The 26,879-nt window shown below is 40.4% G+C and overlaps 1 protein-coding gene across 1 annotated transcript; it reads right to left on the bottom strand.

Annotated features, from left to right (window-relative positions):
* Nucleotides 1-422: 422 nt before the first annotated feature.
* On the bottom strand, nucleotides 423-26,879 carry NUDT3 (nudix hydrolase 3). Its single transcript, XM_081195902.1, has 5 exons — nucleotides 26,330-26,879; nucleotides 11,909-12,019; nucleotides 11,077-11,121; nucleotides 10,159-10,243; nucleotides 423-8,323 (listed from the first exon to the last, which is right to left on the bottom strand). Exons 1-5 carry the CDS (start codon nucleotides 26,426-26,428, stop codon nucleotides 8,151-8,153), a joined length of 513 nt encoding a protein of 170 aa, XP_081052028.1. The 5' UTR covers nucleotides 26,429-26,879; the 3' UTR covers nucleotides 423-8,150.

Here is a 26,879-nt window from a genome sequence, read left to right as displayed (position 1 = left end):
TAACACTTGAAGCAATTCAGCTCCAGTGCCAGTACCCTCATCTAACCATGTTGTTGTTGTCTTTAGTGTAGCAAAAGCATCAAGACAAATTTCCTTATCCCAGCAAAAATATGTTCTTTTGTAAACCAGGGGGAAGCAGCTGTACAGTTCCCAATCTACAGTACTTGCGTGAGTGTCATGCACAGGTTGAAATGTGGTTGGCAAAAGCACTGACCAACTCTTAAAGAAAGGTCCTAAATGTGCTACGTGAAAGGCACAAACCTTCTTTTGCCACACTCTAACCACCAATTGTATACCGCATTTGTATTAAAAGCTATCATTCTTGAACCACCTTCGTTGAGAATCAACTTATTTCCCAAATTACAATTGACACTGAATACCCAAAAGGATTTACTTGTAATAAGAAAGAGCTGCAGAACAGAAAGGGATGGGGAAGATTTTATTAAATATTCCAGATGCCATTTCCCATTCTGTGCTGGGCACTTAAGAGAAGTGCATGGTCTTTTAGAGATTATGTGGTAAATAAAAACAAAACAGGTTACAGATCCTAGGCTTTTAGGCAATGCTTATGATAGTAGGATTCATTATGCATTTTCATTAATATCTTCATTTTTAATTTTAAAAACTTAAAAATTCTCCATCTTTAAAGATTCCGAGTTAACTCTGATACTGTGTTCATTGTGCACTGTTTGTGACATTAAATACACGACACTGTGTAATATACATTAGCATGTAATAGAGGAAATCCCTCTACAAAACTTAACTACATACCAATTTCAGCCCACATTTTAGTATTTTTTTCACCACTGATAGTAGCAATGAAATCCATGGTCCCACAGTCTCCAGGCTAGGAACCTGAAATATTTTTGACAAACAATAATTGCATTGCTTGAAGCAGCAGCAGTCAGAGCCTTTATTCAACCTCAACGATGGTCATTAAAATGGGCCATGGTCTCAAGGGATCAATTAAGATTACCTTAGCACCCAGTAAATATTACACTAGTTGTTTTAATGAATTATTTGCTATAATTTCCAATAAATGCATTGTATACACATTGCCCTTTACACTGAATTGGGGAAGGAGGTTAGAGAGGCTGAGCATATAAAAGGAATTGTAATTTAAGAGGAAACAAGTGCATTTATGTGTTCACAAGTTATTACAAAAGATGGTATTAAGCCATATTCCTTCCAGTGTTAAACTAGAAAGTGCTCTTGTTTTTGTAATATAATACTTGTACTTACAAACATATGTGCTAAAAAAACCCACTTAGCAACTTTTTATCAACTGAACAAACTTCATAGATAGCTAAGTATACATATGAAATTTTGAGTTAGAGCAAATACGAAGATACATTATACAGAGTCAGACCACTGGTTCATCTAGCCCAGTATTTTCTATTCTGGCAACAGATCTCAGGTACAGGTCTCACGGCTTGAGTTCCTTTAACTAGATGTCTCTATTATATTTGGGACTTTCTGCATACAATGCATATCCTTGATAATGTAACTATGGATCCTGCCCATAGTTGTGAACTACCCAGTATCACAATTAATGTAAATCTGGGACTAGGAGTAGAATCCTAGCCTCCTGAAATCTATGCTGAAAACAGAAGCTATTCCTATCTCAAACTTGAGCAGTTGGGCAGCCATGCACATTTGCAGGCACAAAAACAGAGCAGATAAGTTGTTTACTTTCCTCACCTCCAGCAAAGGAGTTATTCATTCCTTTCTTTTAATTTAATGATAGGAAAATTCCAATTATTAACAATGATTTAAAAAAACCTTCCGTTAAAGGTTCAGTTTCATTTCTTTCTATTCACACATCACATGGTCCACAGAGCTCAATGGCCTCATAGCCGATGTGCCTCGCTGAGGACAGTAACATTAAGGATGGGGCAAGAGTTCATCTTGGGGCCATTTGACATATATGTTATTGAACTTCATGTCCCAAAATAGCAGCACCCTGCTATACTCAAATTAGCTGCCCATTTTGACAGTTTCATTTCTCAGAGGGCACACTAAAATATAATATCCAAACATGAGACAAGTGCTTGGCAGAATTCAGCTGCAAGTTCAGCTGCAGTCTGTCACTATTCAAGAAGCCATCTCTCATACTATGCATTTAACAAAAATAAAGGGGAACCAGCAAGTACAAATTAAAACATGAAAAACATTGTCAGACTGTACAAACCCTCTTTTTATACTGCTCAGTAAAGTTGAGTTTTGTGGAGCAAAAGGCTACCTCTTGCCATGTCAAAGGGGACACAGGTGACATTTGGCAGAATGGTTCTCAGGTACTTTATCACATCCTACATCACAGGAAGCAATTAAAGACAATAGATAAAACACGGGATGTAAGGGTTCGGAAATAAACATTTCTTCAACAGATCCACAAACATTCGGAAATTTGAGACAATGGCCCAATTTGCCTATGGTTTAATGTGAGTGAGCTCCTCCCCCACTTGACAAAACAAGCCAGTCTGGCTTGCCATGTCATCCAAGCCTGTGCCTGCAGATTGATTCCCCCAAACACACAAGTGGAACCAAGGTTTGTTCCTGACTTACCGCTCATGGTATATTTGAGGAGAACCAAACTACAAGCCCAGGTTCTGACAACACAACAAGCCAGGCTCAGGCTTGTTTTTCAAAGCAGGGGAACTGGCATCACTGTAACTTTTGAACAACGTGCACCAGCATGCTGCTCTTCCTATTTAACTATAGCAAACAAGGCCAAAATAAATGATCCTACCCCTCCCTCTTAAAGAGTGCCAAACAAAAGTAAGCATTCCCCACTGTTGATGGTCATGTGAGACATTAAGTTAACAAGCCTTAAACAGCACTGGTATCCTCTAAATCAGGGTTTCCCATATTTAGGTCTCCAGCTGTTTTCAGACTACAATTCCCATCATTCATGAGCACTGGTCCTGCTAGCTAAGGATGATGGGAGTTGTAGTTCAAAAACAGTAGAAGACCCAAGTTTGGGAAACTCTGCCTACATTTACAAGTAGAGAACCATGCTTGAACTGTACAGAAATTTCTCCACAATTCTACCATGGAGAAACTGTTTTGATGGTAGGAGGTGTGTCTGGGTTTTGTTTTGTTTTTTAAAGGTATACCCCTTCAAGGTGGTTATTTGCTTTTGCAAGTAGCTGTGATATTACACCAAGATTCGTTGAATGCTCACTTGCATTATTTACCAAACATACATGTGAACGACTAAAATGCCAATCAAACTACATGGACAGTTCAACATTCATTCTTAGCAAACAATCATACTGAAAAAATGTATTAATGGTTCTAATAAAATCTGTTGTCATGAGAAGTGGCAAATAGTACTCAAAAGCAGCTTCTTTATTACAGAGATTAAAGCATACATACCTACATACCACTCCAGTGTAAAACAGGCCCACAACACTGCCATCTCTCTCTCTCACGCACACACGCTACCCCCACCCCACCACCAAAAGAGTACAACGCCCGGTGTCTGGATACAACCATATTGACAGATGAGTAAAACCAGACAAAGCATTATGAAATATGCGCAATATTGATTTAAATGGTTATTTTCCTGTTTCAGGCAAGTTGCACTTTTAATGTTAGAAAACAGGTGAATTCAGTCACCACCACACAAGATTCCTGGAATTTTTCACTAATACATACTCCAATTATAATTCTTAAAGAGTAACTCACTTTAAGGAATCTGATTTCAGAATCAGCAGGAATTTGAATCAAATTTCATCAATTATCTTACTTTCATGAAAAACGACACCAAAGTTGGAAGAAGTTATGTTTGCTGAGCTTGTACTTCTTGGCTCGGAAGAACAAGGTTTAGGAGGCTCATCCTCCAAATTGTGTAATGCTCATTTACAAAAAGGATTGCAACCCCCAACTTCTTCTCTGGATCAAATTTTAATTCAAATTTCTCTCAACTCCTGTCTTTTGAACCTGCCCACAGACATGCACACCCCAACATCCCTCTTCCCTTCAGCCCTTTTTATGGTGTTGATATAGGTGGCAGCAGCTAGCTACAGCTTTAAGGAAAGGAAGGGAGGTAAGCATTCCACCCTTCCAGCAGCCCTTGGGAAAACTCTGTACCCCAGAGCTATTTGTGGCTGTGCAGTGCACCACAGGCCAGAAAGGGGACATGAAGAAATCTCTTCCCTGCCTAACTCCACAGCCCACTGCTGCTACCTGCCATACTTGCAAAGCAAGTCAGGCTGAGGGACTGATGGTTAAGTGAGAGGGAAGGGGCTGGGTAGGTGGTAGCTGAGAAGTAAGTCTGGGTATTCAGAGGGCTGGGTAAGCCAAATTTTAATTGCCTCGGAATTAACTAAGCTGTTTTTCCCCCCAGAACACAAGCAGCTCAACAATCTCTTATTTTGTAAGTTCTAGTATAACCACTAACTAGGATAGAATGGCACTCCATTTCTTTATTGGCAAAATTTTAAACTAGTTAACAAAATGAGGGCTTCTTAGAAAAAAGGAGAGTTGGCGACAGAGGGGTGTGATTACAAGAATATGGCTAACAACAAGTATAAAGTTTTTCGGGAAATAAGAGCTATGCTGCATCTAAAATAATGACGGTAATTTCAGGTCAAACTTTCATACAAAGATTTCTTTTTTCCTATTTTCAAGAGGATCTAATGGGAGCTAATTCAAGGTTAAACCCAAAAATATTAATTAGATACATCAAAACACTCCAGCATATTCTATTTACTCTACATCACACACTTTCTAATCTATGACACTGAAACACAGAAGGGATGTCATTAGAAAAGCACTATTGCGTTTTTCGCAACAGGATGACAGATAAAACTGCAGAGAGCCTGAAGCTGGTTTTGTCCTCCCAGCAAAGAAAATCCATCTCTCTCCATACTGGAAAAACACCAGAGGTTGTACATTCACTCACAATGCTACCGTGCTTCAGCTTCATGAAGATTACCCAGCAGTTACTTGCAAACTTGCTGCCAAAACTAGTTTTAAGCAGCAAGAAAGAACCCTGATTTAAGTAGGGCTGCTTCAATGCAAAAACCAACATAGACCTCACCTAAATGAGGAACAATACACTAAGCACTGGCATTAAATCTGGACTTAGAACAAATTATTTGTAAATATATATCAACAGATCTATCACACTGCTCATGATGTACCAGCATTTGTCTGACTCAAGTGCACAAGTTCAGCAATTATTTTTGCAATCAAAGATTTAACCTCCTCTCTGCAACTGTTAAAGACTAGAAATTTACATATAAAATAAAAGCTGGGGTTCCCAAGGTCTATGGGATGCACAGGTGGTTAGGTGGAGGGGCAGATGCAGTCTTCAGGATGTTGGATGCTCAGCCTCAATTTAAATCTAAAGCTTATTGGAAGGAAATAATTCTTAAGCATTTTCACCTCCCTTTTCAGCAGTACCTGAATACAGTCTATAAATCTAAAAGCTTTTTGAATTTAGAGACCAAAGAAAGCTGCATTTTTATGGTAAAGCACAGCAGGAAGTCTAAATTAAGACTTCTTAACTCTTAACGGAGGATCAGTCTACCTTCTTAGTACTGTTGTGCTTGAATCTAAACACCCCATAACTTACCCTATGTTAGATGCATTGTTTGCCAATGCAGAATGTTCCAGTGTAATTAGAAATGCTCTGAAAAGGTGAGTTGATGTGGTGACATTTTCATTTATCTTGCTAAGGAAGTTTCATGAATTGTTAATTACAGAATACCCTGAGATACTGGGAAAGCTGTAGACTTATCTCTATAGTGCATTAATAGAAGGTGAAAAGGTGAGGCTTAATAAGCTGGAGCAAGGACTGGGTTAAAATACACAACTGGTGAAGAATTCCAGACTATTTGAACCTCAGGAGCTGCATCTTCCATTTCCAGTTAAGAAGGCAAACATCAGCCACTCACTGCAGTTGAATTAACAGCATAAATCCATCCCACATTAAACTACTTTCTTGGCACAATTTATTTTTCCTGGACACCCCCCCCCAAAAAAAAATGCTGTTAGCAAATCATTAACGATATTCTATTCTAAACTGTCAGTTTAACAGCCCTATAAAAACATTTTAGAGTGTTTTTTTATTTATTTATAAAAGTGTGCATGCTGTAGATATTAAAACTGCAGTCACCCTTACAGGCATCTCAGTTCTCTTTCAATCTTTCATGCCTAATCTATTCAATGAGACACAAAACGCCTTAGCTGAAGGCAACAGTTTGCTATATTGGAAAGTGCCACATATAGCGTAGTACGAGAAATTATATTGTACACTTCTAGACACTAGGCAAGCCCTTTGAATTAAATTTTTATTGTTTTTTAAGATGAAGGGCAGCGAAGTGGCACAGCATAATTTCAGATTTTTTCTAGACATTCACGTTTAAGCCACTCATTGAATAATGCCTCTCAGCCTTCTCCTGTGTAAAAACTTTTGGCATTAGTGATCACTGGCTTCACTTTTGCCATTGTGATCCCACACTATGGAATGCTATCCCATTCACTAAAAATAGGGAACTCAAGCAAATAAACAGAATTGTATCTCAAATTTGACAGCAACTTTCCAAAGTAGAAAGTATACTTTTACTTCATGCTGCATGACTATTTCATATATTTTTTATGTTGTTAAGTATATAATGGGAAGAGATAATGATAAATTAAATAAGAGTACTGCAGGTTTAATTTCACATCTTGGCTATAATCTGACAAAGAAGAAGTCACCAAATACAGCAACTAGGTCCTGTCCCAAGCCAGGGATTAACTAATGCCCCTCCCCAAACCTTCCCCAGGCCCACCCCCTCCCACAACCCTTTCCAAAATCTCCCAACTAGACAACACTGTTGGCAAATCAAGACAGCATGAAACATACATCAATAGAAACAAACATGTGACATGTGACATGTGCCAATGTATCAGGTTAGGTATCCTATTAAATGACACAGTTCTCCACATCAGCATTTCTGCTTGGGAGCCAGTTGTACCTTTGCCACTGAGGGATAAAGTTTACATTTGAGCATGCTCCGTGGTGCATTTACAAGTGCTGCAATGCTACAAAGGAGATTGAACACCTGAAGCTTTTCCCTGTGACTTCTTTTCAGGGACATAATGCAACTGTCCCACCATGCAGTGACACTCAAAAGTACAATCCAATGTTGTAGCACAAATTACAACATCCAGTTTAGTAGGGTGTAAGGCATGTGGACAAGAAGAGATATCAGCAGTATGCAGCAGGAAGAGAAAGAATTCCACACCAGCAGACAGCATCAGTGGCTCGATGCTTCAGTTCACTAGTTTTTAAACTCGTTTTGAATCCCTGATTCCTATTTATTGAGGCTGGAATTCATTTAGTTTCTGAGGCCGTGTGCTGTTGAGTGAGTGGCCAATTCCTTGCGTTTCTGTTCATTGTTAAGATGATCAACATATTGACTGAACCTGTAGAAAGAACGGAGCACCAAGAATGCCTTGCAGGGTATTGTAACTTGGCCACCTCCTCTAAGTGTCACTGTTCTAAATTTGGGCAAGGGAGTGGGGTTCAGGGAGTCAAACCGGCCCAGCCACTAGCACTGTCACAAAATAAGTTTCTTTAAAAAAACAAAAGGCAAACAAGATTATGAAGCCCTCCTTTACAGAAGCAGCTCATTTAAAAAAAATAATAATCCCGCAAAATCAAAGTGTTAGGCTTCTCCATCTAAAAAAAGGTTACACGCATGCGCTGAGAAAGTGACCACCACACAGATCTCAACAGCACCTTACTGTACAAAATCTAAGACTTAAAAGAACTGAGCTCACATTTCAGCCTTCTTTAACTGAAAGGATAAAGAGGCCTAGCTATGGCTGGGACAACATACACAGGGGCATTTCAGAAGACAAGGCAGAGGTGAAGCTAGTAGCCTTGACTTTCAGGTTGTCAAAACTGTGTTAATAGGGAAGGGGCACTTCATGCACAATATGTGTTTTACAAAATACATATCCAAGAAAAAGCAAGAAAACCCCACTTTGCACTAGAATGCAACACTCAAATATTTGCTCTGCCAAAGGCTGCCGCTGATGTCATGTCTGACAAGAGGAAGCATGTGAAAGAGGCAAGAAGAGGGGAGAAAAGGAAATCCAAGTTTCAGTCTACTTTTCAAAATCTGTTTCTCTCAAAAGACCATCTTCAGTCATCTGATGTCGGACAGTTCACTCTCCTTTGAGAATGATGTGGTCACAACAGGAGTGCCATTGTTAGCCAAATAGCCTTGCCTCAAGGTTTCAAAATATGAAGCCTGCACAGGTTTGTGATACTGCAGAACTTTTATGGCGTCATCTATCTGAAACCATTTCCGTTTCCTTCCTGTAGAAATAGAGGGAGGGGGAAATTAGTAACACAGCAAAACAATTGATGATTTTATAGTTCCTTCTATAGATAATTTCCACAGACATATAGTATGCCTATTCCTACTGCAAATGCACTGCAATAGCACACAGTAATTCAATGGCACCTATGATACGATGACTCACTGAATGTTCACTTCTTCAATATACAATTGTAATAATTAACTTCACACAATACAACACGGGGGGGGGGGGACATGGACCAACCTCTAGCCTGTGGGCTCAATTTTGCATGCTAGGCCTTCCCAACCATCCCACCAGCCTCTCCCTAGAACCTCATACCCTCTTCAGGTTCTCCTTTCCCCACCTTTGAGCGGTATCCCTCCTACCAGCAGATCAGCACATGTATGGGAGGAACACGAGAAGAGTCTGCTAGTTCAGGCCAATGGCCCATCTACTCTAGCACTGTGTTTTCACAGTGGCAACCAGATGCTTATGGGAAGCCCAAAAGCAAGGTAAGAGAATGGGATGTATATCCTTTGGTAGTGTACTTTGGGCTTTAGCCCCAGTCATGCCAATATGCTGTCCCCAATAACCAGCTCTCCAAAGGAATGTGGCGCTTGGAGGAGGAAGGTTCTTCAGCCCTACAGTACATTACAACAGCAAATCTTTAGTTTAACAAATATTTTCCAAAAATTTTTAAAAACCCAAGATCTCACTTGTTTCTTCTAAAGGAGAATGAGCTGGAAAATAGTGCATTTAGTAAGGAAGCTCCTGAGACTAACAGAATGCAGCTGCTCACTTTTCTTAGAGAAAATCAATGGGAGAAGGAAAGTTATAGGCAAAACTGTGCATCACTGTGTTGCCTGTGAAGTTCATTGAGAGATATATGCATCTCTTTCCATTCTGTAAATAATTTAGGCAGCAATCCTAATTCCACTTATCTGAGAATAAGCCCCACTGATTTCAATAGGATTTACATCTAAGTAAACAAGGTTAGGACTGTGGTTAGTTTGAAGCTGGGAAATAAATTTGGTAAGAAGCAATTTTCTAAGTAATATGCTATTCTACAGGATATATAACGTCATACAGAAAAGTGAATCAAAACATGGGCATGAAGAAGCACTGGATGAAAAGAATAATACATTAATATGAATTTTGCAACGATTTAAGACTGATATAGGAGGGGCAATTAGTAAATTTCCTTCCCCCCCTTTTTAAAGTAAATTTCCTTTTCAAAACACATGCTAAACATGGAAAAACTAAAATTAAAAAATCAGTGATACTGCAAAAAAATAATAATAATGGAAACAGATAGTTAAGACTCTTCCACTTCCAAAATCTGCTTTTTAGCCCTCTTTGTGACTGTTCAGCTCTTTAAATCAAATTCTCTTTGAAATCATCAGTACTAGAATTCTTTATCTGTCTTTTTTTAAAGGAAGCTGGAATTAAGGAGTCTGACAAGAGCTGACAAGTCACAAGTATTTTGGCAGCTGTATGCTGATGGTTGTCCTTTTCTACTTTAAAAAAAAAAAACAGTAGGTGGACAGAGAATCAAATGTGATTCTTTGGCTGCATTCCAGGCACACAAAAATCAGAGGTTGCTACACACACCCACACCCCTACATTCATCCGGTTAAGCAACATCTACCAGAGTTCAAGATGCCAGGCAAAAGCAGTAAAGGAGGGTGTGAAGCAGGGCTAGTGAAAAGTGTGGCCTGGGGGCCAAAAAGAAAGGGTGAGAGGATTGCAGTCTCCACACCTGATATAATGCTGAATCTAATACAGAGAAGATGATTCTGCTATTACAATCCTACAGAGAATCAGGAATACAGATGAATGTAAGTGTCTCACCAATATTCACAGAGTCCTCCCAGTCTTCCAATACTTCTGTGACAATAAGTACGTAAACATATGTTCTGTGTTTTCTGTCCTGGTTCTAAAAGGAGGAGCAACATTAAAGTTAGGTTCCAAGGTTCATAACACCTGCAAAAATTTATTCTTAAGGAAAGTGGGGATAGGTATATTGTTAAAACATTTCCACCAACAGCAAAGCCCTACCAAGATAAATGATGAAGATTCAAAAGTAGTTACAACACAAAACAATTCAAAACATTTCCAACATAATTTTTACTAGTTTTGCCCTGACATCTTGCCAAACGTTACTGTTTTCTAGCTCCTCAGTCTTGAGAAACCTACAAAACATAGGGAAATTGAACAATCTGTCTCAGTGGATGCTCTATGTTTTCAAAATTCAATCATGTAACATGCATGATACCACAATGGCTGCATCTGCAAGTGAAAGTAAGGCATAAGTGATGATGGAGGGGAACCTCCAGCCCACTAGGACTTCAAATCACACCCACCTGTCCCACACCTGACATCAAACATCATATATGACACTGGGTTATGGGGCAGGTAAAGACATAGCCAGCTTCTGATTGTCCCTTGGTAAGTGGGACTCACTGACAGCAGTCATCAGCTGACTGGCATTGGTAGGAACCCTGTTATAATTTATCCTTCTGTAAGTAGTTTTGCATCCCTGGTCTAAAGAGTCAAAAACACAGATAAGAGAACAAACTTGAACTAGAGTTCCTTTGCAAAGCAACTTTTAATTCATGTTCACTTCACCTAGCAATTATAGGAACTACTTTCAGTGAACTTTGCCAAACCAAAGGAGTTCATTCCAAGCACTGTTTGTAGCTTACAGGGATGTGTGAACAGGGCCATTGAGAAAAGTGTTAATCAACTCTTCAAAATGCTTATACTTACCTCAAAAATTCCTACTAATCTTCCTAATGTCCCTTTCACTCCAGCCTGTGAGAAATTCAAAGACAGGAAAGAAAGATTTAATGTTCTAAGTTACAGCTCAATATTTCAGTCTGGGCCAAATTACACATGGTGTAGAAGGTCTATGACGGAAAAAGCTTATGGAAGATCCAAAGCTTAAAAACAGCTGGGAGGGTCGGGAGAGAGGATTGGCTTCTGATAGCAGCACTAGGGTAGAGGATGTTTAATCCTTTCCTCATGTAATTTTCATGATTACAATTGCCCCCAAAGCTGCTATCCGTCCCCCAGGGTGAGTTAAGCGGCTTTGAGAAGGGACATCATGAAGTGTTTAAAACCAGCAGGGGAGGGGAGGGGTGAGAGAAAATTTGGGCCAAGAAAACAAGGGGTTAAATGCACATATGTATGCATGTAATCTGGTGTTTCACACCACACCCTCTCAAAGCAACATCACCAAGAGATAGTACATATCTACATATACGAACTCTAGACCCCAGTGCCTGAAGTCAACTGGCAATACTATTAACAATCTGTTGAAAGAGGCACTCAGTGAAGTATTCGAAAATCCCTGCCCTGCATCATAATAACTATTATAGTTATGAGTACTGGGGCAAATTCTACAGCAGTATCCATCTCAACTCACAGATGGAACTAACAATGAGTTTTGTTCATAAAAAGTTAATAAAACCATAACACTATTAATTGGTTAGAGATTTGTTTCAATAGAGGGACTGTTTTGAGAAGACCAAGGAAACATAGTAAGAAATTGATAAGCAGCACGAACAGCTTAGGTCCGAAGCAAGTTTTGGAGATTTACCTCTTCACAAACTTCCCGCACTGCAGCCACACTAGGCTCCTCTTCAGGCTCCATACCACCACCTGGGACAATCCATCTATCTGGATGACGACTACTGCTCACTAACAGCACCTACATGGGGGGAAACAGAGTACTTGCATATATACATTATTTCACTATATGGTTGCCCAACTTCAGAATACAATCTTGCTACAAAAGAATGCTGTTGATGGGGGGGGGGTTAAGTTCCTATAAGAAATCTCTCTCTTTTTTTGCTAATCTTCTCTCTATACTTATGGAGTCATCATGTCCTCTTGAGCTTCATTATACACAGGCAAAGGAAAAAGCTTAAGGAACTACTGGGTCAAGTCCCATGGTCAGAAATACTCAAAGAAAAGCAAGTCCAAGTGGGATGGGAGTTTCTTAAAGGCGTCATACTGAAGGCACAAAGGCAGACAATCCCAACAAGTAAGCATCCAAAGAAACTGTATGGCTGCATATGAAGCTTACAGATGAGCTGAGATGTAAGAAGAGCATGTATAAGAAATTACTCTTGTGGTCCCTTCCAACTCTACAATTCTATGGAAGAAAGGAGAAATCATGAAAGAAGAGTATACATGAGTAGTCAACAGTTGCAGGGACTGGTGGTCAGGCAGGCCAAAGCTCAGAATGAACTCAGGCTTGCAAGAGAGGTTAAAAATAATTTTTAAAGTTTCTTCAGCTATGTTTGGAGAAATAAGCAAGTAGTATATCCCTTGTGGGGAGAAGAAGGAAAAATGCTACTCAGTGACAGAGACATGGCAGAACTGCTCAACACCTACTTTGCCTCTTTCTTCACCCCAAAGGAAAGCGTGCCCAACCTTGTGATACCAGAATAAACAATGCAAGAAGGGAGTTGAAGCCCAAGATAAAAAAAGAGGTGCTAAGGTAACACCTAGCTACTTTAAATGAATTCAATGAATTTAAATGAAATAGCTGACCCAAGGGTACTAAAGGAGCTTGTAGATCAAACAGTGTGGTGCAGCAGCAAAGCAAAAAGCTAATGCTATTTTAGGCTGCATCAAAAGAAGTACAGTGTCCTGATCAAGAGAAGTAACACTACTGCTCTATTCTGCCTTGGTCAGGCCACTTGTATAGTACTGTGTCCAGTTCTGGGCACCACAGTCTAAGAAGGATCTTGACAAGCTGGAATGTGTGTAGAGGAGGGCAACCGCCTCCTCCACCACTATGCTGGAAATGCAGCCTGACTCACCACTCCAGAGGTACAGGCTGTATCAGACTTCCTCAAGTGGGAATGGACCTACTGATTACCAAGAGCAATGGGGGAGAATTTCTCATCAACAGTGCCTGGGCAGGCTACCTGGTTTCAACATCCACCTTTCCAAGAGTCCAACCATTTCCATCATGGCCCTCTATGTGAGGACACCAGCTGGTTGAGCATCTGGCTCAGCTGTCTTAACAAAAGGCAAGACATTCTTCAAGGGGTGCATCAGGCTCTTCAGAAGAACTAATCTGAACAGGAAAAGCAAGTCTGTTTTGTTTTCACCTCCTGCATTCCATGTTATTAACAGACATACTACACCAAGGAACTTGAAGATACCTCCTTTTTCAAGAGGTGTTCTATGACAGTATTCTTTAAACATTAATACTCTTACTGTCACTTTTACCTCCACATTCTCCCAGTAAAATATGGCAGTAAACCTAACCCTGACTAGAGACTCTAAAAGCATTGTTGGAGTATCCTGCCATTCCCTGCAACTAGAAATTCCTGCTGGCACTTGGTACTCCGAACTCCTGCCACGACTCTTATAATATGTTGAACTCCATCAGAACCATTATCAAAGGGATTGAAGATAGCTGCTCTGGGGATTTCAACATAAATTATTAAATTGACAATATGATTACAATAGATTCAGACAACCACTTCAGAACAACCACTTCAGAAAAAGTAAATCCATGTGCCAGTTCCATAGCATTTATCCTGCACACATACATATATCTTTATCCACACTGAAGATCTGGAATGAACTTGCAAGAAGCCACATAATGTTGGAGGTTTCGTCCCCTTTCACATTTAGTCAAAAGCATAAGTGAAACCTTCCAAACTCATTCTTGCAGCCGTTGAAGAAGGGGGGGGTGAGAATCTGATGCTTGCACAAGCACATTCTCATAACGCTAAACCATGCTTTAGCATTTTTTTATGAATGAGGCCTTTATGTCACCTGAGCAAAAGATATGGTTGTATTTGGTTGTATTATCACTTTGACTCAAAATCCTTCAATGGAAGAATGCACATTAATTTAGTAATTTATGCTGCAGAACACGGGCTTGTTGCATTTTTGTTTTGCTACATAAAAGTTTGGTCTTACTGACAAGTTGTGTTTTGCCCTTTCTGTAGACTAATTGTCCTGCTGGTGGATTGTGCCTTTACCTCTCTCTGACAGCAGGCACACTTTTTATGGTCAACAGTTTTGTATCCCACACTCTCCAGGAGAGCTTCTAAAGGAAATAAGTATATGGAACTCTTTCAAGTTAAAACAGAAAATTTGAAGAGAAAAGAGGCCTCATATAATTCAGAAATTCAGCCGCAAATCAGAACTACTGTTTGGAATCTGAAAAGTTCAAATTGAGCTGTGGGGTGCAAGGCATATGAGATAAATAGTGTGGTATTAAGTAACTGCTACTGCACCAGCCCCAGGAAAGGGTCCCAGCACTAGCTCTTGATCCAAGTGCCCTTGCACAGGTGTGTTTGAATCCTCCCATTCAATTCCATAGGATGCTTTATTTGGTTAGTAACTCTTCTATAAGGCAATTTTACCTATGAGATTTGGAACTATTTGATCACTGAATGTCCATTCCAAGTTGAATATTGCATTTATATGAGTGTGAATCTTTGCCAGATGCAAGCATGGAAGACTAAGACAACTCCATCCGTCCCCCTGACCAACCTTAAATGCCCCCCCACCTAGACCTCCGGTAGGGGCTGATGGGAGTTTAGTCCAACAATATCTGGAGGATACCAAGTTGGTTATTCCTCTTCTAGGGTCTTGTAAATAGGTTTGTTTTCCTCTGGTGTGGTAGAAGAGTTCTATTCTAGTCCAGGAAAAAAAGCAACCCCAGGAAGGTAGCAAGATACAATGAAAATCTCTTTGCAACCCTCCAGCCTATTCATAAGAGGTACTATTTCTTAAAGAGGAAGCATGTTTTGAACAGAATGCTGTAAAAACAAGCTGTCACAACACAGACTACTACAAAAGTGAAAATGCAAAATGTAAGGCTTATAATGAGTTCAAACAGGGCTGGAAAGTTCTTAGAGTGAAGAAAATTCTCAAAGGGCAGGATAGCCCTAACAACTTTATGCTGGCACCAATGAATTTGCATTATTTTCAAGTCCTGAAGGGATAACATTTAAATTTTGTTATTTTTCCACATTCTAGACCATAAATCAGGATCTGTAACAAAACCATCTGTATGCCACACAGCCTGGTTTAGGGTTGTTCTACTTTACCTAAGGCAGTATCTCCAACTAAGCACAGTGATGTAGCACTGCCCCACTTACTATCTAAACTGTTTACAAACCAACATCATACTTCAGGATGAAGGGTTATGCCAATAGAGCACATACTTGAACCACCCCCTTGTAGCACCATTTCCCAGCTTCAGAAAGAGCTGCACAAGTCCCAATTATAGCACAACAGGATTCAGTTCCTACTACTGGAGCACTGTATTTCTACATATTGGCTCCCCCAAGCAGTAGATAAGAATGCCTTATGAATTCTTCAGGTACTCAAGTCTGATATGCTTACATCAGGCTTACATCATATATACTGACCATCTCATTTTTTATCTGTCACATATTTCATTCTGCTCCCATCCAGGACTGGAAATTAGCTAGGTGCCAGGCACATTTTGCACCTGGCTATCAACCACTTGCGACCAAGTGAAGATGCCTGGGCCTGACTTCTCCACCATCTGGGGATCATTGGATCTGGGCTGTTTTTACACACTAATACCACATCCTGTAGAATTCTATCCATTCCCTACCCTCTTGGCAACACTGATTTGAACCCTCATAACAACAGAACTCCCAATCTATTTCAAATTCCAATTGAGATAATTTAGTAGCAACCCTACGAAAGAAAAGATAGTCTCAACGTCTACAACAATTTGATAAAGGTAAAGGGACCCCTGACCATTAGGTCCAGTCGTGACCGACTCTGGGGTTGCGGCGCTCATCTTGCTTTATTGGCCGAGGGAGCTGGCGTACAGCTTCCGGGTCATGTGGCCAGCATGACTAAGCCGCTTCTGGCAAACCAGAGCAGCAAATGGAAACGCCATTTACCTTCCCGCTGGAGCGGTACCTATTTATCTACTTGCACTTTGACATGCTTTTGAACTGCTAGGTTGGCAGGAGCAGGGACCGAGCAACGGGAGCTCACCCCGTTGCGGGGATTCGAACTGCCAAACTTCTGATCAACAAGTCCTAGGCTCTGTGGTTTAACCCACAGCGCCACCCGCGTCCCACCACAACAATTTGATAGCCATGTCCATAATCCACAATATAGACACTTGCATTTGTCCCCGCAACGGGGTGAGCTCCCGTTGCTCGGTCCCAGCTCCTCCCAACCTAGCAGTTCGAAAGCACGTCAAAGTGCAAGTAGATAAATAGGTCTACTATAGCGGGAAGGTAAACGGCGTTTCCGTGCACTGCTCTGGTTCGCCAGAGGTGGCTTTTGTCATGCTGGCCACATGACCCGGAAGCTGTCTGTGGACAAACGCTGGCTCCCTCAGCCAGTAAAGCGAGATGAGCGCTGCAACCCCAGAGTCGTCTGCGACCAGAGCTAATGGTCAGGGGTCCCTTTACCTTTACCTTTTACCTCTCTTTCTTGAGTTATTTATCTTGCCCAGTTGTCAGCTCTTGCTTCATGATTTATGTTTTGGTTTTAGGTAAGCTTGATAAAAATTTTCAGACTTATCATTCAGCTAGAGTGCCTGTCACCACCTCTTCAGAATGCGCACTAGCACAAAGTCAATAAATAATTGGATTATCACGGATAACTTTATGAAATGAGTACAAGCCTTACTAAGTCAAAGTGTCTCCAAGACCTCCAAGATTCCCAACACTTAAAAAATCACTTGTAAGACTATGTAACTGAATAACATTATCTAAGGCAAAATACAATACAATTCTACACTGATTTATATGAAACAAATTGTGCACAGGATGTTCACCTATGTATAATTAATTACTTTGCTATGGGATCCTGCAGAGAAAAGGGTAGCATGAGAGAATAGCTAGTCTATATACAACTGTCTGGTACACATTTTTGTGAGAACACAGTATAAGGAAAGCAGAAGCAGAAATGTCAGAAGCAGTTAAACAACTAAATGACCAAAAAATAGGAATGCTGAAGAATGCATAGAAGAAAAACTGAATGAATTCGTTGCATCATTATCCCTGCAGAAATGGTCATATGATACATACAGCAAACTTCTTTTTCAGTGTAGTGCACAGGATGCAGTTTTGAAACTAATGAAAAAGAATCAGAAGTAACAACTCACTAAGCCTCATGGTATTCACTTGGGAGTTGTTAAATATGAAAATGGTGTTATTTAAACAAAGATCACAAATTTGTCAACCTAAATCTCGTTCTAGATAAATTCATAGAAAGCATTTAGGCCTGTAAGGCCATCAAATTCTCATACAAGACTTACTATGGAATGCTCAGCATGACTTCTAAAGCAAAATAAATTGCCTCATCAATCTTCTTGAGTATCAGTTTCTGGTGTATCAATGGGCATGCTGACACATATGATCCAGTTAAAACTATGGTCTGGTTCTCTGGTTGCAACTAGCCATTACTTGTTGTAAAGGAGGATCCCTAGTTGGTATGCAACACTAAATCAAGACTCTTTGAAAATGAAAATTAACTCAGCAAAAGTCTTCCTGCCCATGCAGGAAGAAGAAAGGGAACTTGAGCTCAAAGAGGCTCATGCACAAATTACTAAATAATGGTTAAATGTTACATGGCCTACTCAGTTGATTTTCAAAATGCTGTCCACAACATTTTTCAACGTTTTCCAACTACACTTAAGATCCAACTGGTAAAAGAAAAATTCTATTTTGGACTAGTACACTACACTACACTACACTACACTACACTACACTACACTACACTACACTACCACTATCCCACCCTAAAATAAAACCAGAGTTAATAGCATTCCCCCTTCTAAAAAATGTTGACTAATGTGAGGTCAGGGGTGCATGAGGAGGAAGCCAACCATGCAGGTATAAAGATTGAATTATATAAAGGTCCCAAGTTGCATAGCAGCTCATTTGTTTGAATTCTCTCCTATGTTAAAACTTGCTTCACATAAAAGGCTGTCATGGGGAGAAGGACTCCAGCCTAGCCTTCTCATTGACTTATTTGTTCTCTTTGCAGCAAGCATTTGTTTTACTTACAGAAGCATTCAAACATGCAATCTGAACTGACATAATCCAGGAAATGCTACCATGCAGTATTCCTAACCAAAGCTTGATCGTTAGAGAATTTAAAAAAAGAATTAGATCCATTTACAGAAGATGGTGAATCAATAACTGTTAGGGGCCTGTCATCAATATTTTCACTAGTATATTCCTACTCACCCCCATGAGCATATACTGCTAAAGAAGATTTCAGCCCATAAGAAAACCTGCTGGAGTAAGAAGCCTTTCTCATTTTTTGGGCTACAGTAAAAGCCTGCTACAGAGGAACTCTTAACCAACATATCAAAGCTTAATGCTTTATAGCCAGGTGGTTTGTCACAATCCTGTGTCCTAACCTATAGTGTGGTTATAAAAGGGGAACCCTCTGATGTCTCTTCATCTATAAGGGTCATGCAACAGAGTTCTGAAATTGGTAAAATCAATGGGGTGAGAAAAGCTTGTTGCAAAACTGATTTTCAAATTTCCATATAAGTTTAAACATATATGCTATTTCTCAGTGAAAACCACTCAGCAGTTAAATTCTGAAAGCAATGCTCTAATTAAGTAATTATTCAGAAAACAGCAAGGGCGTGATCCAGTTAAGTTAAGCATTAACTTCTCACTGATTTGAACTGCAGACAGTTAAGTAAGTTATGTTGCTTGTTATATAGTTGGAAATCAATTTTTAGCTATTTTTGTAATTTTTTTGGTTTTTAAGTTGCTTTGAGCCATCTTTCTGTATAAAGCAACAAATAAATGCAATACATATTAATAAGTATGTGCTCAGCATACTGTTAATGATGATATTCCACAGTGGTGTCCCACTGGCGCAACACACTTTCGCCTGCACAAACAGGGCTTCCCTTCTCCAGAGCAGATTACGGATGCAGAAGGTAGAAGAGGATGAGGAAGTCCCAGGTTGCTTCCACTGCCATGATGTTGGATCCCACCCAGAGTTATTTAAAAACTTTAATTTTGCATATATCATTCCCTGGAGGAATCTGCTAAATTGAAACACTCCACAGAACAAAAATTCAAATAGCACTTCTCTAAATCTTCAGGGGAAGTGTGAGAAGCATCCTACTGTGTATACAACCGATTAAGACTGCTCAACTGACTGTGTGAGAACACAAGCAGGAATTGGATCTTAATACTCACTTCACTCCCATGACCTGTCAGCAAAGTGATCAAATGGCAGAAAGAGTGAAGGAGGGGGAGGAGCTTCTGGCAAAGTTCAATAGCAAATGACATAGGTATAGCAGAAATAAGGCGGCTTGTTTCTTGCAGTTCATACTACTACTTACTGAAATAGGAAAGAAAGAGAGCACATTTGAGAAAGTGGTAAAAGCAATCTGCCAAGTCCCTCCCAACAATTTTACTAAACTCTGAGAAAAAGGGTAATGAAATCAATTTATTTTGGGATCTCTCTTATAACACTGATTAACAATTCTACCACCACTCTTTTTGTTCCCTTTTCTTAAAACCCATTGTGAGTTCAGGTATCTGGTATTATGAAAAGCAACTGAAGAACTGTCAGGAACAAAGGAAGGGGGGAAAGTGAGGAAAATACAGTTTGATTCTCTCCCTTCAGCTTAACAAGCAGGTCTTTGTATGAACGATATACACAGAATGGAAAAGCGGGCGGGTAAAGGAGTTGCTTTCCTCTTTTGTTTTTTTAAAAGAGCAATTGAGTTGTGTCATGTTTTTCATTCTGAAGTAATATTTAAACCGCAGAATATGCTAAAAAGCAAAAAAGCTCCAATTGTTCTTCGGTTCTCAAAAATCATATAATAATGGGAACACGTCACTTTCTGGAAAAGCCTCAAACCTTCAACTTTCAAGGGTCTCAAAATCAGATTGGCAATTTCCCCCCAAACCTAGGGCCATCATCTATGCATTCTATGTTTGGGGCCACATGGAGAGAGAAGAGGGTGTCCATGTAGCATTGGATACAGCCCTAAGGCTTCAATCCTAATCCCATTTACCTAGGAATAAGCCCCAGTGAAGTTTCTGAGGAGATATGGTTAGGATTGCATACTAAGAATCTGAATAGTTTATCTAGCATGTAAAAGTCTTTTGCTTAATGCTTAAAAATAAGGTACCCATATCTGACACATTTTTATTTCACGAAAGAGAGAATTGCCAACTTCTCTGGAAGCCTGTCAAAATTAAGAACTGTTCCAGGTGAGCAAAAAATTAAGACCTCTAAATTTGAACATGATAATATTTGGTCTCCTCCTTTTACATTGTGAATGTCTCAAACACATGTACTTATGAATAGGCAGAATAAACATTATAAAAATACTTGTGCAATTTTGCAAAAAAAATAAAGTCGCATACAACATATATAAATAAAAACCACAAAAACTACCAGAATCACAGATCAGCAGCTGTTAAAAAAAAGATTCCCTTCCTGTAACTGTCTATGTATGCTTGGCAGCATAGAAAAGTTTTCAGCAAATGTCTAAAAGTTAATATCAGGACACCTGCCAAATCTTTATTGGAAGAACATTTCATCCAACTGGGCCAACGATATTGAAGGCTCAAGTTTGTGTTATCAGATGAGCCTCACCAACTCAGGGGTAAGTAAACTTTTTGTGAGATGCTAAAAATGCAGCCCCCACTTTCAGACTGTTAATGTTCCAAAAGTGACTTAATGCGCATGCATGTGAGTGGTCAGAACACACGTTATCGTAGTAAACTTTATGAACTTATTTGCAAGGACCAATTTGAAAAGACTGAAAGTGGACCATAGCTTATGTTTGCAACAATGTAAATTTGTAATATTTACATTTCACTGGAGATTTCCAAAGCTTTTTGTGTCTATATTAGGGAAGGATACTTTTTGACAAGAAAAGAATACTTACATCCCAGTACCATGTGTGAGACTGAACTGAAACAACAAAGAACAAATTCCAATGAAGTTTCAGCTGACAAGTCCAGGATGTTTTACATGAGAAGCATTATGAATTAGACTGTTTCCATTTGGATTTTGTACTCCAATTCTACAGTAGATACTGCTGCTTTCTAGTATCTACTCAAGCTGATTGTAACATGTGATTTAATTTGTAGATTCCAACCATAAGATTTAAAATTGCTATAAAGATAACACATTAAAATGCAGAAAACTATTTGAAGTATAAGATAACAATAGTTCATTCGTTGTGAGGAAAAAAGATGGATGCTATTATTGTTCCCATGAAACTTGATCAACTTCTCATCCTCCTGGCATTTTTCGGAATACACTTACTTTCATTGGTTTCCTGGCAAAAGCACTTTTCATTTCATAATTCAATAAAGTTCCAAATTCACTATTTTTTGAACAGCATGCCTTCTACCCTGATCCAACAACTGCATATTTACAGCATAATTCTATGAACAATTCTTCACATGTAAACACCACTATACTCAATGGATCTTACTCCTTCAAAGCCGGGTGGGCTTTGGGAAGGTGGTGCTAAGGCTCTTGGGCCCATCTAAGCATCACACCTTCCTCACTAAGCCGGGCAGAAGCTTCCCGGGGGACTAGTCTAATACCCCATGTCCACCGACACCACTGGTTAAGATTGTTAAAATTGCTGTGTTAGTGTTAGCAACATCGTGATGGTTAGTCATCAAAAATGTGTTATTGATAAACTATGTTAAACTTATTTATGGAAAAATGCATATTTGGAAACAAAGTTATCTCAAGATCCCACACTTTAAAAACACATTTTAAATGAGTTCAGTTTGGTTAGGATTCTTCATCTCACCATACGATTAAGTGCTAAGAAGATTACTTCCTCTTCCCAACACTACAATGCTCAAAATAAGATTGCATTAGGGTGTATTAGAATTTATCACTTTTTTGTAATGTGCTGAGTTGTCTCAGGAACAATCCAATTTGAAAATATATAAGTATCAATGACACTTAATGGCAACAAGTGATAACACAGACCTTGGACCCACCCCAAAGGCATTGCCAACCTCTCAGTTATGATATTAGTTACCTATTTCAGGCACAAATGCCTAAGAATTGTGTCTTCATCGAGCTAATTCAGGCATAACATTCCTGGCTTCATAAACTAGAAGTGGGGAACCTCTTCAAACCCACCCATTTATATCAAGGGGGGGGGAGGGAATATCATTTGACCTAGCTTGGAGCAGTCCTAAAGCTGATCATGTAAAACTCAACCCTGTTGCTGTGGTGCATAGATGCAGTTTCTACTAAGGTACATTTCCTCCTTTACCTCCTCTTTGTTTTCCTTTCATTATGTCAAACCCTTTCAAAGCTGCCCCTATTTTCAAGTTGAGACAAGAACCCGACAGACCCTTATCCAAAGCTGTTGATAGCTAACCATGGTAGTATGTCCTTTTCTGAATCTCATAAATTCATGAATTCATAAGATGGGCATAGCCAGGATTTTTTTTGGGGGGGGGGCAGAACTTTGTTAGGGTGGCAGAACCGATGTGATTGGTCTGCTAGTTAAGTATTTCTATTGTTTTACTTGATGGGGGGAGCAGCTGCCCCACTGGCTACGCCCATGCTTCATAATCTGCTTAAACATGACCCAAGCCTCCTTCAATTGTTGCATTGGGCCATTCAATTTTCTTCTCAGAAGAGGGTCATTCCTGAGAGGCAAAAATGGTGAAAGGAAGGTTAAGGATAATCCTAAAATACTGTGGGACATTTGCTGATTTTAAGTTGCTACAATAAAGGCCATTCCACTTTTCTTTATGCTGGGGTTAAATTGGTTGATTAAACTATCTATGACCTTTTAAACTGTCGGCGGGTATTACTATGGTATGTATTTTTGTGTTTTTATATTGTAAACCACCCTGTAATCCGCAGGTGAAAGGCGGTATAGACAATTTAATAATAATTTAGGTTATTGTATTTTAATATTCTGTTGGAAGCCGCCCAGAATGGCTGGGGGAACCCAGCCAGATGGGCAGGGTATAATTAATTAATAAATTATTATTATTGCTTATCTTTCATTCTGTTGGTTTGTAATTAGAAGTTTTATTATTTTAATAATTTTCTGTAAGTCACACTGAATTCATTAAAGATAAAGTAAGATAAGAAATACTGGTTTTTATTGATTCTGTGATTTGATTTGACTTTTATTCCAAATTTTGATATGTTAATATTATTGTACTGAATTTATTGTTATTTTGCTTTGTGATTTTAATGCAGATCAGTTTGGAACGTCTAAAGTAGAAAATAGCTAATAAGTGCAAGAAATAATAATTCATTTTCTTCCTGGTGGCAATTTCTTCTAGTTACAAATATAATGGGAATGACAATACATTGGATTCAAACTAACTTCTAGTTTAACGTAGGTCCTAATGAAATCAAAGGGCCTGATTAGTTATGACTAAATGAAATCCTATTGTTTTCAATGAAAATAAATTTTAGCAATCTGGATCCAACACAATGAACTTAAGTAACAGAAAACTGAGTAAAACTAACTTGACATAATACTGGTGCCTTGTTATCCACCAACAGCTTCCAGCAACTAGGCCCAGGCACCACATTCCCTGTGCAACCAAGTCAGCTTACAGGCAGAGGGAATTACTGACCATGAGCTGTTGCTCTACAGAGCCTTCCTGCAGATGGTCAGCAGAAATACTGCAAGCTTTAGTCCAGAAGATCAGGTGACTGGGGAGGCCAACAATGTCCCATAATTGCTGATTTAAACCCAATTCCTCAGTCCAAACTGCAAGAGACTACCTGGAAGTCTACTGGAGCCTACTGAAAAACCTGCATTGACAACCCCAATCCAACAGAATTTACTTAGGGAGTTCTAAGTGGTAGCTAAGAAAGCTGCTACACTGCACTATTTACTTAGGACTTCCATAAATCTTTAATTCTAATCTCACCTCAGTTATTAAGTTAGTATGTAGGTAAAGAGAAGCTGCTCTCTCGTTTAACCTCAGCTGCCTATCTGCAGTATGATGATAACCAAATTTAACCTGCTTTAGAAAATTATTGAAAGGATTAATGACTTATTACTTGCATGTTAAGCACTTTGAACACTTCAACACTATATAAATTTTAGATTATTTAAATAAAATGTACATCTAAGATGTAGTTTAACAGGAATATATTGATGTTTAACCTAAAATATGTGTTAAATTTTATACTGAAATAAACTGTTTAAATGCAAGTTTACCCCCTTCAATATGTGGGGAGGGGGTAGGACTTGTCTGGATAACCAGTCTCTCAATCCCGTTTTTTCTCTCACAAGCCCCTCTAATGGCAATTTCTGGCAAGTAACCAGTTCCTTTTATCCCAGTTTCTTTTTATAAATCCAGAATCAAATTTCTTTCTGCCATGTCATATGATGTGCTTAGCTGAGCATGGTGGTAGCAGATCACTGCCAAATCCCATGCCATGCCACGCCACACCAGTTCATGTCACCGTTCATTGTTTTAAATCTTTCATTCTGCATGCTTTCCTCATTTCTATCCCATCACAATACTGAGCTCTCTTGTCCTCTTAATTGCGCCTTGAGAAAACTATTCCTTCATTCATCCACATCATTTAAGCGACTCTAGAAATCAGGAGGTGCTCTTGATAATTTGATTTTGCCTGTTACTTTCCTACTAAAAATCATATACTTACCCTGTACCGTAGTATGTTTTGCTTACTCATGCTTCTGGTTTTTAAAGACCAAGATTAGTAGCCATTCTTTTTAACAGTACAGATTAGATATACAGCCCAATCAATTCACATGGAACTTTAGCAGCAGAAAAAGTGGGTCAATATTCCCAAAAACTTGCAATCTAAACCATTTACTTGTTGCATAGCATTCTTTACATGAAAAGAGCCACAACAGTTTTTGTTTCGACAATTGCGCGCACACACAACCTTTGATCTTTTAACCATAATTTCTAGAGGCTAGCACTTCAGATTCTTTGTGCCACTCCCCTTCAAGCTGCAATCCTATGTGCATGCATACTTTACTTGGAAGTTAGCCCAAACTGAACACTGAGGAAGTTACCAAAACATACATGGGATTGCACATTTCCCACGTAAAAGATGTAGAGGTAAAAGTATGAAACCCTGGTCAACTGTCCTCGCTTTGGCCCCTAGAAATAAATTATTGCACCACCTGCCTGTCTATGTCTTGGGAGTTTAATTCTGATGCCTCTGGAGACTTAAGGTCAGACGTGTAACAATTCAGCGCTTCCTATGAGGACCCCCTTCGTTTACACAGGAACTTACTCTAGGAGATTAAGGTTGTCTACATTGCACACATTCCTGAGCTCCGGGGAAAATGGCCAGATACAAAAGAGAACAGCCCTCTTTCACCTTTTATGAAGGAGAATTTCATCAAGTGTAGCTTGTGTAACTATTTAAAGGTGCAGATACCGAACGTGCAACTGGACATCTGGCCACCCTGGGCCGGAGGCGCAAAGTGTGCAGCCAGAGCTTTTAAACAACGGAAAGCTTTGCTTCTCGGAAGTGTCTTGCCACCTCCCAGCACCAAACGATTCACAGACAGGAGACAGGCGCTAATGAGAGGCGTCATGTCACTTCTTGCCTAGTAACAACCGCATGTTACTCTCGCTACTAGCCACTAAGGAGGAAGCCCCTCCGTCCTCCTTCAAACTGCGGCATGCCGTCTGGGGAAGCTCCGTCTGGGGAAAGGGAGTTGTTCGCACCCTACGAATCCTTTAAGAATAGACACCCCACACAAGCTCCACCCATCTCCTCATCCTCTGCCCCTCTTTCAGCAGCCCCATCTAGCCTCCTCCCCCATCTCCCCCCGGCTTCTTCGGAGCTTCCCGTTTGATACCCCGCCTCCCTTACATGTCGGGTGTGCCATTGCTAACCGCCCCCCCCCACTTGCAACACTTACGGAGCCTCTTCTGGCGCCCCTCCCCCTGAATAGCCACCCAGTTCCCCCCACCACTACCACTACCACCCCCATCCCGGCTCGTGCTCCCCCACCTCCAGCCGCAGCCCGCCCGCTTCCCTCACTCACCTCTTCCTCGCTCTCGTTGCGGAAGCAGAGGCAAGCCGCCCGTTTCTTGTATCCGTCCCCGTCGTAGGTGCGAGTCTGGTTGGACTTGAGCTTCATCATCCTCCGCTCGGGAGAAGGGGTGGGAGCACCCACTAGGGAGGCAGGCGAGGGACGGGTGTCGGCTACGCGCGGGAGAAGGTCGGGATCTCCCAACCGCGGGGTGGGGGGTGGGGGAAGGAGGCGCGGGGACCCGCTATCCCGGAGAGTCTCTGCCTCACACACCAGCCGAGAGGGAGGGGGAAACCCTCTCCGCAGCCGCTACTCGCTCCTAATGCTACCACCCGCCGTCCGCCGCCTCGCTCCCCCTCTCAGCTCTTCCCACGTCGGCACCCCAGCTGCCGCCAGCGCTCCGGCCACCGCCGCCAACGACGACGACCGCGACGCCATCTTGGGACATGCTACGCCAACGGCGCAGTGGCAGCAGGAGGAGAAAGGCGCTGGCTGAAGCTTCTCGCCTCCGACGAGCCGCTGCGCAAGCGGCGTAGCCGAGGGTTGGGAATCGCTCGCGCTC

This window comes from Podarcis bocagei (assembly GCF_964188305.1).
Source record: "Podarcis bocagei genome assembly, chromosome: 5".
Classification (NCBI taxonomy): Eukaryota; Metazoa; Chordata; class Lepidosauria; order Squamata; family Lacertidae; genus Podarcis; species Podarcis bocagei.
Note: the sequence above shows the minus strand (reverse complement) of the source record. Positions and strands in the feature narration are given on the sequence as shown.

Excerpts from the sequence above, each read along its gene's own strand:
- NUDT3 (XM_081195902.1), bottom strand. The coding sequence starts at position 26,428 with ATGATGAAGCTCAAGTCCAACCAGACTCGCACCTACGACGGGGACGGA. Across the intron at positions 11,122-11,908 it reads TGCGGGAAGTTTGTGAAGAG|GCTGGAGTGAAAGGGACATT; the intron begins GTAAATCTCCAA and ends AATTTCTCACAG. Across the intron at positions 8,324-10,158 it reads GGAGGACTCTGTGAATATTG|GAAGGAAACGGAAATGGTTT; the intron begins GTGAGACACTTA and ends CTATTTCTACAG.